This window comes from Camelus ferus, chromosome 18 (genome assembly GCF_009834535.1).
Source record: "Camelus ferus isolate YT-003-E chromosome 18, BCGSAC_Cfer_1.0, whole genome shotgun sequence".
NCBI classification, from domain to species: domain Eukaryota; kingdom Metazoa; phylum Chordata; class Mammalia; order Artiodactyla; family Camelidae; genus Camelus; species Camelus ferus.
Genome location: NC_045713.1, coordinates 26,393,221 through 26,407,147, shown reverse-complemented (window position 1 = coordinate 26,407,147; position 13,927 = coordinate 26,393,221). Strand labels below are relative to the sequence as shown.

At 40.5% G+C, this 13,927-nt stretch overlaps 1 protein-coding gene across 13 annotated transcripts in view; it reads left to right on the top strand.

Moving 5' to 3' along the window:
- Positions 1 to 1,540: 1,540 nt before the first annotated feature.
- The window catches only part of LOC106731134 (ankyrin repeat domain-containing protein 26-like), a 54,132-nt gene continuing 41,745 nt past the window's right edge, over positions 1,541 to 13,927 (top strand). For 10 of the 13 annotated variants that reach the window (XM_032460751.1, XM_032460752.1, XM_032460757.1 and 7 more), the window contains exons 1-9: positions 1,541 to 1,770; positions 2,421 to 2,535; positions 2,698 to 2,871; positions 6,410 to 6,516; positions 7,821 to 7,958; positions 9,409 to 9,491; positions 11,572 to 11,691; positions 12,301 to 12,352; positions 12,722 to 12,791. In XM_032460751.1, the coding sequence (XP_032316642.1) occupies positions 1,556 to 1,770; positions 2,421 to 2,535; positions 2,698 to 2,871; positions 6,410 to 6,516; positions 7,821 to 7,958; positions 9,409 to 9,491; positions 11,572 to 11,691; positions 12,301 to 12,352; positions 12,722 to 12,791 (1,074 nt within the window). In that variant the 5' untranslated portion in view covers positions 1,541 to 1,555. Of the gene's footprint in view, positions 1,771 to 2,420; positions 2,536 to 2,697; positions 2,872 to 6,409; positions 6,517 to 7,820; positions 7,959 to 7,992; positions 8,671 to 9,408; positions 9,492 to 11,571; positions 11,692 to 12,300; positions 12,353 to 12,721; positions 12,792 to 13,927 lie in introns of those variants that run through there. The other 3 variants (XM_032460750.1, XM_032460761.1, XM_032460760.1) reach the window with 3 other exon arrangements.

The following is a 13,927-nucleotide window of genomic DNA, read 5'->3' as shown; positions in this document are numbered from 1 at the left end:
GAAGACCAGCCAGGGCCGTGGGAGGAAACCAGAGCAGCATGAGACCTGGGAAGCCCCGTGAGGAAAGGGCTTGAGGAAGTCGGGGAGAGCAGCGGTGGGAAGTGTGGCTGCCAGGCCACGCAAGGAGAGGACAGAGCTCCCCGTGGAGTCAGCACCTGGTGGGTGGTGGGTGACCCTGTCGTGAGCAGTTGCAGTGAGTGGACATGCTTGCTTGGATGGAAAATGAGAGGAATCAGAGGAAGTGAATGGGAACAGCTCCTTTGCAGGGGCAGGAGGCGTGTCCCGGAGAGCAGAGAGATGGGGCCACAGCTGGAGGGTGAACGCATTTTTTTTTAAGACAAGGGAAATAACAGTGTATGTTAATAGAAAAGATAGATTAAAAGGGTAAATTAGTAACACCACATTCACTTAGGTCAGGGGAGTTGCAGGTGACGGCAGGTGTGGGTCCAGAAATGCCCCTGAGAGAGTCAGCTTCAAAACACTTGCCAAGTTGAGTCCACTCAAGACCAGCTCCCAGGAGTGTCAGCCACTTAGGAACTCTACCACCCCCTGCAGTTTTGATCCTGGCAGGGCCAGAAATCATAATTAGCCAGCTGAGGGAGGAAGGATGGAGTTAGACAGGAAGAAGAGGCCTGCCCTGCCTTTCCCCCCTCCTGCCAGTGGTCAGCCAGCAGCATGGCCTCGCTGAGTAACTGACATGGTGTTTTCATAGTTACATGAGTAAAAAGTTCTCAAATGTTATACCATGCTCCCAAATAAATCTTTGATTGATTAAACATTTACTTGGTGGAAATAAAAGCAAAAAATAAAGTGAAGAAAGCGTGTAAACATAAGGCTGAGCCACAGAGCAGGGTCAGCAGACATGCGTAAACACGTTTTCATTTCATCTGGAGAGCGTGTATTGGTTCCTCAAGTTTGTACTTAATGATACATATTGCCACAGTCTCTGAAACCATGAAAACAGCTTTTTGCTGTTTGCATCTGCTAAATTCCATGGAGACTGGCTGGGGCCCAGAGGGATGTGGAAAGGAATGAACTGAGGGATAAAGAGATTTAGAGATTTTTGGTGGGGAGCTCTCTGGGGGACTAGGCCTTCAGCATCCTGTGGTTCCACCCCACTCTAACCACAGTTGCGTACAAACATGGCTTTCTCAGGGGCAAGCCTTACTTCTGGAAATGTCCCAAAACACTCAGCCACCTAGCACCAATGTTTGAAGGGAATCCAAAATGACCCACAAGCAATTGCAGGGTTTTGAAATGCCTTAGGCTCCCACATGCGCACCGGGCACACTGGGCCTCCGGGCCTCTGTGCGCACTCACAGGGACACTGGTTCTGGAGGGACAGTTGAGGGACAGTTGAGGGACAGTTGAGGGTTGAGGGTCAGTGCTGTTGCTAGGCTACGACTGTTCCGGACGAAACATTCCGAGCCGCTGAGCTTTGCAGCCAAGGTGTGGCAGCGAGACCTCTGTGGCTCTTCTGTAGCGCCAGCGCTGAGATCGGGAGGTGGCAAGAGGCCAGGAGGGAAGTGAGCGGTGTCGGAAGGCGATAAGCCAGATGAAGAAGAGACTCGCTAATTTCGTGAGCTGGGTGGGCTTCAGCGCCCGTCAGAGAGAGCGCAGGGTTTGTGAGAAGCCCGTGCCTGGGTATCGTGTCCATAAGAGTGAGCTAAAGGAGTTCCACAGAGCCGCGTATTTAGGTGCCAGTTGTACAGTGGAGGACTTGCTGTCACGTAAGAAAAATGTCGTAGACAGCAGAGACAGGAAGAACAGGTAACAGCGGCGGGGCGGGGTGGGGCGGGCCTGGGAGGAGCTGCCAACTATGGTTGTAAGACATGAATTTTAAATTGCTCAGTGTGAGACAATGAGCATGTTAGAATCATTGAAGTACAGTGTTCTCTCATCCTTGCAGCAACAAAGTAATACACAATCATTTTACTTAATGGAAATGTTATCTTTGTAAAATAGTAACGGTAACAATTATAGTATTACCTAACAATTATTGAGCTGTTATTTTGTGCAAGGAACTGCCAGACACCTTGCATAGCTTTTCATTTAAGCATCACAGTGGCGTCCTGTAAGATAACTACTATTTCATGCCCATTTTGTTGATGAGGAAATTGAGGCACAGTCAGGCTAAGTGAGAGCTAATAAGGGACAGTGTTAAAGTAGAAGTCAGACCCAAGTTGAGCTGAATCTCAATGGCATGCCCTTTCTATTCAAACAGGTAGTTCTTCCATTAATGTGGTGAGTAATAAGAGCTAATAAATACTGTTCTTTCCCCATAGAAAGAACTAAGATAAGAAGACTAAATGTTAGTTTTAAAGGGGTAGGAATAGCATGCTGTTGAATGTTTACCATTACGTGAGTAACTGTATCTTTGGTATGCTCTAATTTCCTAAACAGTCCTCTTACTTTCGCAGGACTGCCCTACACTTAGCCTGCACCAGCGGCCAGTCATCAGTGGTGGCTCTCCTTATCCAGTGGAAGTGTGATCTGGGTGCTCGTGACGAGGAAGGCAAGACAGCTCTCATCAAGGTGTGTAGCAGCCAACCGTGTCCACGTGAGATTGATTTGATTTAATTGCTTAGAATAAAAATGAATTTGTCTGTTTTAAATATAATGAACTGCTGGAACTTGAGGAATGTTAACTTGGAATGCCTAGCACTTACAGTCTGTTTCTTGGCATGATACCAACAGGCCGTACAATGCCGGAAAGAACTATGTGTCACTGTCCTGCTGGAACACGGTGCTGACCCAAATCTTGTGGACGACTGTCAAAACACTGCTCTCCATTACGCCGTCTTGGCTGAAGATACGTCAATTGCAGCAAAGCTGCTCCGCTATAAGGCAAATATCGAGGCGATAAACAAGGTATAGCTCAACTGACTTTATTTACAAGATATTTGAAATACAGGGTCTTTCCTAGCTATGGGTGTTTTACTTATAGTAATATGTGTACTGAATACAATACATCAGGCCCTGTTATCATGGAAACAACTTCAAAGCCAAGGCCAGAGGCTAGAGGTTGTGCCCACGGAAAGGGCAGAGCTCTGTCTCCCAGCCGCACTTGTACCCCAGAAGGAACAACGTCCCATTAGGAAGTGCCTGGGAGTGGGTGGTAGGCTCAGAGCGTACAGAAGATGAAGGCTTGCGGGGAGTGAAGTGATGGCAGGGGCTGGGTGCCTGCCTGGAGATGGGTGGGAGGAGGAAGGAACCCAGTACCCAGCAGGGGGAGCTGGGTGACTGCACCTGGGCAGGGGAGGCAGCAAGCCACAGGCCCTGAGCACCCCAGGATCCCAGGTTCTAGAATCTGGGCAAGTGAGGTCAGGTCCTGTTTGACAGCCAGCCAGCAGGGGCATTCGCTTGTGCTGGTGGCCATGTGGCCCTCCACGTACACCTTCACCTTGGGGTCTTCCACGCTCAGTCTGGTGCAGCTCCCCTGCGGGGCTGTGGCTGTAGGTGGGGAGCAAGTGATGGCGAAGCTGGTCCTCCTGCTTTTCCTCCTGGTTCTCCCCTGAAGATTTTGATTGAATAAATGTACTCAGGTCTAGACACAGGTATTTACAAATACTTCCCTGAGATTCTGATACAACCCTTGGTTAAGGACTATTGAATGGATTCGTGTAATACATGTAAATTCACAGATCTCAAAAATAAGACATCTCTGGAAGAGCGGGGGTTTGATAGATGCTACTGCTTTCAGTGCTCTGCTTTCCAGCCGTGTTAGCCTGACTTTTATCCATCTCTTCCTCTGTGATTGAGGAGTTTATTGGCAATATTACTGGCAGTATCTATTGCCTGGAAGAATAGCTCCTTTTCCCTTCTAACCACTGATCATTCAGTGGCACTCAGACAGTCTTAGAAACTTGCTCGTGGTGAGTGATTCAATAAGTAGAGTCGGACCCTTTAAAGATTTTGCACCTTTTGTTCCCATCCAGGTCATTAGGTCAACAGGGTTTTTCTGATCGCAATAATAGGAAATCATGAGCCTTCTTTTGGTTAAAGCTGTGTGACGGACTCTTTCAATATATCTGTTAGATTCAGTGAGCCCTAGCATAATCAAGATGACAGCTTTTTTTAAATTAAAGTCTAATTGATTTACAGTGTTGTGATAGTTTCTGGTGTACAGCAAAGTGATTCAGTTATATATATATATATTCGTATTCAGTTGTATATACATTCTTAGTTACATATATATTCTTATTCAGTTGTATATATCCTTATTCAGTTATATATATTATTCAGTTGTATATACATTCTTAGTTACATATATATTCTTATTCAGTTGTATATATCCTTATTCAGTTATATATATTATTCAGTTGTATGTATTATTCAGTTGTATATGTATATTCTTATTCAGTTATATATGTCTGTTCTTATCCTGTTATATATATTCTTATCAGTTACATATATTCTTGTTCAGTTATATATATATTCTTACTCAATGATATATATATATATACACATATTCATATTCCTTTCCATTATGGTTTATTACAGGATATTGAGTATAGTTCCCTGTAGTATATACAGTAGGACCTTGTTGTTCATCTGTTTTATATATAGTAATTTGTATCTGCTAGTCCGAAACTGCTAATTTATTCCTCTCCCACCCCCTTTCCCCTTCGGTAACCATCAGTTTGTTTTCTATGTCTGTGAGTCTATTTCTGTTTTGTAAATAAGTTCATTTGTATCGCATTTTTAGAATCCACGTATTAAGTGATATCCTATGGGATTTGTCTTTCACTTTCTGACCTCACTCAGAATGATAATCTCTAAGTCCTTCCATGTTGCTGCAAATGGCATTATTTCATTCTTTTTTATGGCTGAGTTGTATTCCATTATATATAAGTATACCATGCAAGATGGCAGTTTTAAACATCAAGACCCATGACATTAGTAACAAATTGGAATTGTTTTAATAATTTAGTTTCAGCCATCTCATGAACTAATTATCCACTTGATTAACAATTGGGGAGAATTAGATACAGGTAGATTGTAGTTTTAGTAGGCACTGGAAAAATTCTTGAAGCGGGTATTATGAGCCTTTTTAAAATGTATTTATTTTACAATATATTTTTTTAATTGAGGTATAGTCGATGTACTATATTATGTGTTACAGGTATACAGTTGAGTGTTTCACAGATTTTTAAGTGTTAAGCTCCACTTATGGTTATTATAAACTATTGGCTCTATTCCCCATGTTGTGCAGTACATCCTTGTACCTTATTTTATGCCTGTTTATACCTCTTAATCGTAATTATCCATTTGATTAACAATCAGGGAGAATTCGATACAGATAGATTGTAGTTTTAGTAGGCATTGGAAAAATTCTTGAAGTGGGTATTATGAGTCTTAATCACAATTTTTATTACATGTTGGGGCCCAGTGTTTTTGTGTGTAAGATGTATGCTTCTAAAGAAAGGCAAGGTTTTACATACAAATACTTGATTTATACCCAACTGTTTGGAAACACAGCAAACATAAAAACACAAGTGGGCTATAGACTAAACATGGCCCTGGATATGTTCAGTTTGTCTCCACACATTGAGTCAACATTTCAAATTTAGGAGACTTGTGCAGAAATCTACACTTCAGAACTTCTCCTAAAGAATCAAATCTGGTCCCCCTTGAGCCCAGGCTCCTATGTGGTCTGCTCTGCAGAGGTGGCCCCTTCTCGGTGGGGCGTGTGTTCTCCAGTTTGCTGTCCTCACTTGTGACCTTCACTTACTCGGGCCACCTATGTTGCCTCTGTAAGCATTTGAATTTACAATTCCTGTGGTATATTTTGATACATATTTCAAGATTTTAAAGACAGTCTATGTTAATTTATAGTCTACTTCATATTTTATAATAATCCCTTAAGAGTGGGATGGAATTGTTCAAATTAGAATTTATAAGTTGGTGTAAGAAAAACTTTTTCTTTACATGCAAGTAGTCATATTCCCATTGGAATGTCTGCAAGCTTTATGAGATTAGTCGTAGTTGTAATTGGATAGGTTATGCATGTTGCAGACAGTATGGTATCTTTCTCCTCAGCATGGCTCCTTAGAAATGTAGTTGATTCAGTAGCTGAATGGCTCTCTCTGGAGCAGTGTTTAGAGTGTCAGGAGTAGTAGTTGAGCAGTAAGGTAATTAGAGGATGCCTAATACTGTGATAGAAGCGAAGGTTCTTGGAACCAGCAAATGTCTGAAGTGAGTTTCAGAGAATGACTTCACAGGGAAACTTTGGATGAGGTCAAGGAGGAACCTTTTAAAGAGAAGGAGCACAGAGGGGCAAGGAGGAAGGGGCTACTTTTTATTTACTTTATAGTGTATGTTTAAATTCAGAGACTTAAGTTTTTAAACTCAGTTTGAAATTTATATGTAATTTTACACATTGTCAACTGTTTTTACTATTTTACAGTATAAATACACACCACTTTTACTCGCCATCAGGGAGAACAGAGAAGAAATGGCCAAATTTTTGATAGAGAATGGGGCAAATGTACATGCAGTCGACAAGCTGCAAAGGTACAATAGTGTGTTCTCTCTCTCTCTCTCTTTTATTTTAAATCTTAATGTTGTTCTAAAGTAGTAACAGCCAATCAGAAAGGTTAACCTAATAAGAAGAGGATTAACTTAGAATCAACACATCATCAGTTAGGTAGAAAAGCAATTATTCTGCCTGGTGTCACGAAGAACAGTATGCAGCAGGATTCACCTTCCTTTATGATAGTGACTGATGTCATTTGCAACCTGATTTTTTTGGTCTTACGATCTTAAAATAGTTCAGGGGTTTCATTTTAGTTTTATTAGTATGGACTCTAGTTTTAATTTACCTTATGAGACAGTGTTGAATTTCTTCATTCTTTTATAATTTGTTTTAACCTCTTCTTGGTATATATTTTTTTCTTAAAAGATGCATATTAAAGAGGAGTTTGTTTTGCTTTTTGGATGACTCTGCTTTAAATTACTTTCTTTGAAGGATACTGATGTTATTAGGTTATCACTGAGTGAGTATCACTAAGAGACTAACTATGACCAGATACTGTGGGCTCGTCAGTTTTTATCCTTTTTCATTTCTAGTACACTTTGATGTTTTTATTTTTAATTGATAATGGTAGAAGGAAGAAAAATAGCTTTAATTATTGAATAAACATTCCCTTTAAAGAAGACAAGTCATTGGTGGATGATAAAGAGGAAAGAGCTGGGCTTTAGAGTCAGACGAGGTTGAATTCCCAGCTCTCCTGCTGGCCAGGTGTGTTACCTGGGGGACATGACTTATCACCAACCAGCATGCTTCCTGACACGTAAAGGAGGGTCGTAGTACATCAAGGGGGGTTGTGCCTAAGAAAGACCATGTGTAGACTGTTCAGGTTAGTGCCGGGCACATGCTTCTCAGCGTGATTAACTGCAGCCGTGACTGTTTTTATTGCCATTTTTATTCATATTACTGTTTTCAGCCTGCAAACAGCTTCTCCTTACCTGACCTCTAGCTGATTTTAAAGTATTATATTTCAGACGAGGGAAGAAATGGGGAATCCTTTATTTAAATCTTTACCTACTTCAGATAAGTGACTTCAGCATCCTTTCTTCTCCATCAGAGGGCTTTAAATTAGCAACTTCTACTGTGTGCTACCCAAGTAGGACAGGAGGCTTCTTTTCTGCCCCTCCATTTTGGCCTTGGAGGTAATTTGCAGAGATGAGCACTCAAGCATGTAAATGGTCAGTTCTCCAGGGGTGGGCAGGATATTAACTTGGTAAAATAGATCAAATTAACTGTCTAAGTTAAGCTAACTAAGTTCCTAAGGGTGAAGCTGTCTCTTTTATTTTAGATCAGCACTGATGCTTGCTGTGTTTCATGACTCACCGGACGTAGTCAAGCTGCTGCTTGAGAAACATGTTAATACCAATTTGCTAGATTTACACGGATGGTTTGCTGGACGATATGCTTGTTATTATGGTTTTGAACAGTAAGTGTTTACATTAAAGTGCCAGTTCTCTCTGAACTGAGGTTGGTAATGACCTGTTACTTGTAATGTGACAGGTGACAGTTCCTAGTTGGGAGCAGGCACTTTGGGGATGGCAGTGAGACCCTCCACATCATCAGCTGGAAACCAGCAAAAGGCCAGACTAGTGAGATGGAGCAGTGGGCACTGGGTTCTTTATCTCAGGGTTTGTAAGACCTTTATCCTTAGGGTCCTACTGTTCTCCATTTTATTCCAGTGTAACCCCTATGCATGGGGTACAAATAATGTCACATATCTGATTTTTCTAACTAGTTATTTGGGTTTTGAAATGTTTAGTAGAGCAGAAAATCCTGTATTTTCCTTTGGAGACTTTCTCCTCTAATCGTCCTCTTGAATTTTCCAGGAACCTAAGGGATTCCCTAAGATCACAGTGACAATCCTCTCCCAGAAGGCATTGGGGCAGGGCGAGGGCATTCTAATCGTTCTCTTGTTTCCCTTGATTCTGTTGCTGCAGCGTTGGTACTAAAACTAGTTTTAACAGGATCTCCTTGGCAGCTGAGTCTGGGGTCTGGATGTTGCTGTCTAAAGACCTTTAATAAAATTTTAAAAGAAGAAAAGGAAAAAGAAACTGGTCCTGCAGTCGGGTCGTGATTGACCTCTGCTCCCGGGATGCCTGTGCTGATCCAGTTTCCGCGGTCTTCCTGGCGATGGACACGTAAACTTCAGAGTGACAGCTTGTTTAGTTCTCATACATATGCTTGTATGAGGTCATATATTTATAAATAAGTTTAACTACAAGTTATATAGTAGCTGAGGTGCCCTGAATTATAAACCAGGAAGAACAGCTAGTCACTGTAATTTGTAACATTTTCTGAAAACTGCCATATTTAAATGTTACACCTATGAAAGAAAAAACACATTGGGTTTTATTTGGGATTCTCAAATAGTTCCAGCATTTAAATTCAGGAAGAAATTATTCCATTCTGCCACTAATTCTCTGAGCATCTGGGGGATAAGTTATCTCATTAAATCTTCGTAATACTTTTACAAGTATTAATAACTAACTGCCCAAGACAGTAAGATCCCAGTTTTATAAAGGGAGACTTTGAGCTGAAGAGAAGCAACTTTTCCAGGAACAAATAGCTGTTGGTTATAGAGCTGGGACTTCTGAGTTCGAGATACTTTCCACATGTCAGGCTTGCTGTGGTTAACTTACTGAGCTGTACTGCCCTCAGTTCATGACTACTTCACCTTACTTTTTTTTCTTTTTTAATTATACATGCTAAATTTAAAAGTTTGTAGATTGTACAAATTTGAAGTATATGGGACAATTGAAGGTTTGCTATTACCTCTGATATTGTCTGAAATAAGCTAAGAATTTAATATATTTGGTCATTGTTTTTATATTAGTATTCAAGTAGTAATATTTATTCATCACTGTTTTTATACGTAGCATTTACCAACTGATTGTCGACTACAGAGACGGAAAGATACCAACTACTCCCCCTCAAAATAGCGACCTAGGACAGAGTTCTGGTAATAAGTTACTGTTGTTGGGCCTACCATAGATAAGGAAGTAAGATTGAGGAACTTTTGATAATGAAAGGGCAGTGATGAAATCCAGTGTGTAAATTTCATGTATGTTTTTATTTTTTAATTAATTTTTTCTTAATGGTCTAGTATTCAGAATTATTTGAGAAGTTAATTGTAGGTAATTTAAAATCTGGGACAATGTTGTCTGAAAAGAAATTCATATATTTAATCATGGCCCCTTAAATCCCATATTGTATCTTTGTGTAGATATGAAAAACAGGCTTTTTTACTTTGTTGTACATTTCCTGTAACATTATAACAAGTTGGCCTTGTTACAGAACTGGATCTTTAATTTTTACAGCAAATGGATTACATTGGGTAAATGAATGCTAGTTATTGCATAGTGATTAGCCTCACTAAAAAGTGATTGTCTTTAAAACTGGGAGCTCAGCAATACCTTCCTGGTGCTATAAACAAATGGCCAACAATTAGAACTGCACAGCTGGGCCAGTGTGCAGCATACTAACAAGAGATTGTTTTTTAAAGATACCTAGTGATAGTGCAGAAGTCAGGAAAGCAGTGCCTTGTTGAGAAGCACTGGTTACTTTTCGCATCATTACACCAACAGGGTCTCTCTTACCGATTTCATTCCTCAGAAGTGCAAACAGAGTGCAACATGTTGCCTTCATGAGAGTCAGATGTTTTCTTCTCTTTTTTGGGATACTTGTCATGAAACTATAATTTTGTTTGAACAAGATTTTCTGTTGCCATTAGTTAAAGGATTGTGATAATAAATACTCAAATAGCACAACTCAGGACTCAACAAACTGTAATAAAAGCACAGAAGTGCTTCACATAAAAACGAAAAGAAGACTGTGTTGCCTAGGTGTGACCCCTCGTGTGCTGTTCAGTTTGAACTGTATGAGGGCACCTTTAACTTGGTAGACCTTGATCAAGCAAAGAACGTCTGTTGTAGGAAATACAAAGATGGAATAGAGAGTTTTGGTCTTCAAGGTGCTCATAACACAACAGAGTTGCCCCTGGTTAATGTCTGTTTTTTTAACAGGACTTTCAAAGAAAACATTCTTATCTGTTAATTCATCCACTTAACAGATGACTATCAAGTGTCTTTTAGGTAGTAAGCACCACTCTGACGTTACAGAATGCAAACAGGTCAAAAGCACAGTTCCTGGCCTCTGGGAGCTTGTTACTGTCATCACCATTTTTATGATTGGCTTTACTTTATTCTGTGCTTACTGTGTCCCAGAGCCCACGAGGACTTTGTAACTGTCTTTATGTATTTTTTATTGGTATTTAACATGTGCCAAATACTTCAAGTCCATGGTGAGGAAAGAAGTTTTTTAAAAGTGGGTAGGATGTCAGGTAAGCCATGCAGAGCGAGTAGAAGTTTGCCAGGGAAGGAGGCAGAAGGGCAGTGTTTGGTGGGTGGAACATCTTTGAAGATTACACTTGGCAGAAAGGACAGCGGTGCAAAGGCTAAGATGTGCCAGTGAACTTTGCAGGATCTATGTGAGTTTCATGTTGGTGGTGCAAAAAGGATGCTGTAGGAATGGTTGGGAACGAGGTGACTACCTAGCTCAGGCACGCTTCTGAAAGCCTTTCTAGTACTATAGAAAGGAGGAGGTCTGCTGAAGACCTTGGGAAATTTGTCAGAATGCTTTCAGCTGCAAATAATAAGAGACCTAAGTAACAGTGGCTACAGCAGCAAAAGTCAGGATTGTTTAGAAGGTTCGGTGATGTCATCAGGATCCCAGATGCTGTCCCTCCTTCAGCTGTGAGGCTGCTGGTGTTTGATGTCGCCTTTCCTGGTCTGCTGATTAGCAGCAGGTCCAAGCATCATATTCTCCCATGACAGTATCCGCAGGCGAGGAGGGCTGCTTCTCTGCATGTTTTCTATTAATTAGGAAGAAAGCAGAGACGCTTCCGGTAGACTTCCCCTAGCATCTTATTGGCTGGGCTACATCACGTGCTCATTCCTAAACCAGCCACTGGGAAAGGAGATGTAGTTACTGTGATGACTGTAGAATAATCATTTCTCTTTACCTTTCTTCTCATACTGGAGCAGAGAACATCCAAGGAGAGTTGCAATTGTCCGGCAAGGACGACGAAGAAGAAATGGTTGTTGAGTTGGGAACCAGCAATGGCAGCTGCACGGATTCACCGAAGAATATTGAGCAGAAGAGTAAGAAGATTCAATTTGAGTCTTAGGGTTTCCTGTTATGACATAAAGCAGGGATGCACAAGCTTTTTCTGTAAAGGGCCAGAGAGTCAATATTTTAGGCCATGTGGTGTCTGTCACATCCACTCATGTCTGCCATTGCAGTGTGAAAGCAGCCCTAGACCGTATGTGAGCGAATAGGGATGACCGTGCCCAGATAACATGAGGCTGACAAAGCCAAATGGCGGGGTGGGTTTGTCCCGTGGGTGTCGTCCAGAAACACCACGCTATGTGAGCTTGACGTTGTCAGTTTATGATGCTGGTTCTACTAACGATTACCATTTTTTGTGAGTCTCATAAAGTTTGGTTGGGATTTTGGTCCCTGTAAACAGCAGTTCATTTTAAGATATCAAATTTGGATAAACACCCTTTTTTTTGATAAGTATGAAGGAGGGGAAGTGGTTTTTATGCATTAATTACCTACCAGGAGTATACTCAATATTCACTCAAGTGTGTAATCTCCAGGTGTGGTCCCAAAGGAATGCTTTTTAACAAAACATTGGTCTTATACTTTTAATACTCTGTATTTTTCTATTGCTGATATAGAATCTATTTTACTTTTTTCTTTAATAGCGGATTTAGTGGTTGAGTTTTCACCGAGGTTTGGAGACATCTCTGCCATCGGGTAGGATTTTACGAATTTTTAAAAATATGTTGACTAAGGGAACACAGAGAAAAGAAGGCTTGTTGAGTGTCCTACTCTGGGTTAGACATCGTGTTACGTACTTGACATTTGTTACCTCGTACAGTCACCACAACAGCTTTGCAGAGTAGCTGTGCTGTTACAGCTTACTGTTAATTAGACAGCTGTGGTTTAAGGAGGTGACTAGTTGACCCATGATTCCATGGTTAACAAGTAGTTGACCTGTGACTTAACCATCAGGCAGCCTGGCTCCCAAATCTGCTTTCTTATCCCTCAGCATAGACTTTTGTCACTTTTGTTTGTTTAAAGAAATGAACTCACTCATTTTTGACCTGTATTTTTGCTCCAAAGTATTTCACCCAAACATGATGTTGATGATTCAAGGCCTCCATCAGATGGTGACTTAGATCTTGCTCCCAAGGTAAAGTGTTTTCTTGTGAAATTAGTTTTTCTGCTCTGAATTTAGTTTTACATAATATTTACTCTTAAAATTTAGAAGTGGCCTGCCTATCGTTGTTTTACGTTTGTATTAGAAAGTTGGTCAGAGTAAACCATTTTATAAAAATATGACAGGTTGAATTTTTTTCTTTTTTTACTTTGGTAAATACTGAAGATGAGGCTGAAGCAAAATGGACTAGAAAATAGATCGTGACGGGAAAACTGTACTGTGAAAAGGTTTCCCACAACAGAGGAAGTGTGAAGCTTGTCCAAGGATAAGGATTCTTTGACTTTTAAAACCACACTGACGGCACTTGTATAATACTCGTGCCTCAGGGACATCTTCAGTGCACAAAGCTACTTACTGTGATAATCATGGCCTCTTCCTGGGGCCTTTCAGTTCCAAAACTACGTAGCATGTATCTTTTTTTTTTTCCCCTTGGACACTTTTTATTTTGGTATCAGAGAGTTGTGAGGAAAGAGGTGTTTTGTTTGTTTGTTTGTTTGTTTTTACTTTATTTCTATCTCTGGTTCTGCATTAAGACTAAAATAATAGTTGGAATTATAGAAATTTAGAAATTAAAATTCTGTTCCTCAAAATCCATATTATAAAGAGATTCCTCTGTGTTTTCTAAACTATCCCATTACGAGTATATTCATAACTCTGCATCTAATTGAAGAATACATGTTTTCCCTAAAATAACAGCCAGCCAGCCAGCTTTAAAAGTAGACTCTTAATAACAACCATATGATGAAACCTACTTTCAGAATTCTTTGTATTATAGTTTTAAAAAGTATGTCCAGTCCTCGTGTCCCATTCTAAAACTTTCAAGTTTCAGACATTTTGTAGTATAGTTATTTACATATTCATCTTATAGCCCCTGCATCAGTATACACCGCTAGAGATTAGGGAACAGTAATTGTGCATTTCCTGGAGCACCGAGAATAAGGTCTTAAATGTAAGAAGCATTTTATTATTTTTTGAATGTGAATGCATGAAGAGACATGGAATTCTGCATCATGCTGCAGGTACTATAACATGCACACTCTATCATAATGAAATCTGTTTGATGGTACAGGTAATATAATATGCGTACTATGTCATAGTGAAATCTATTC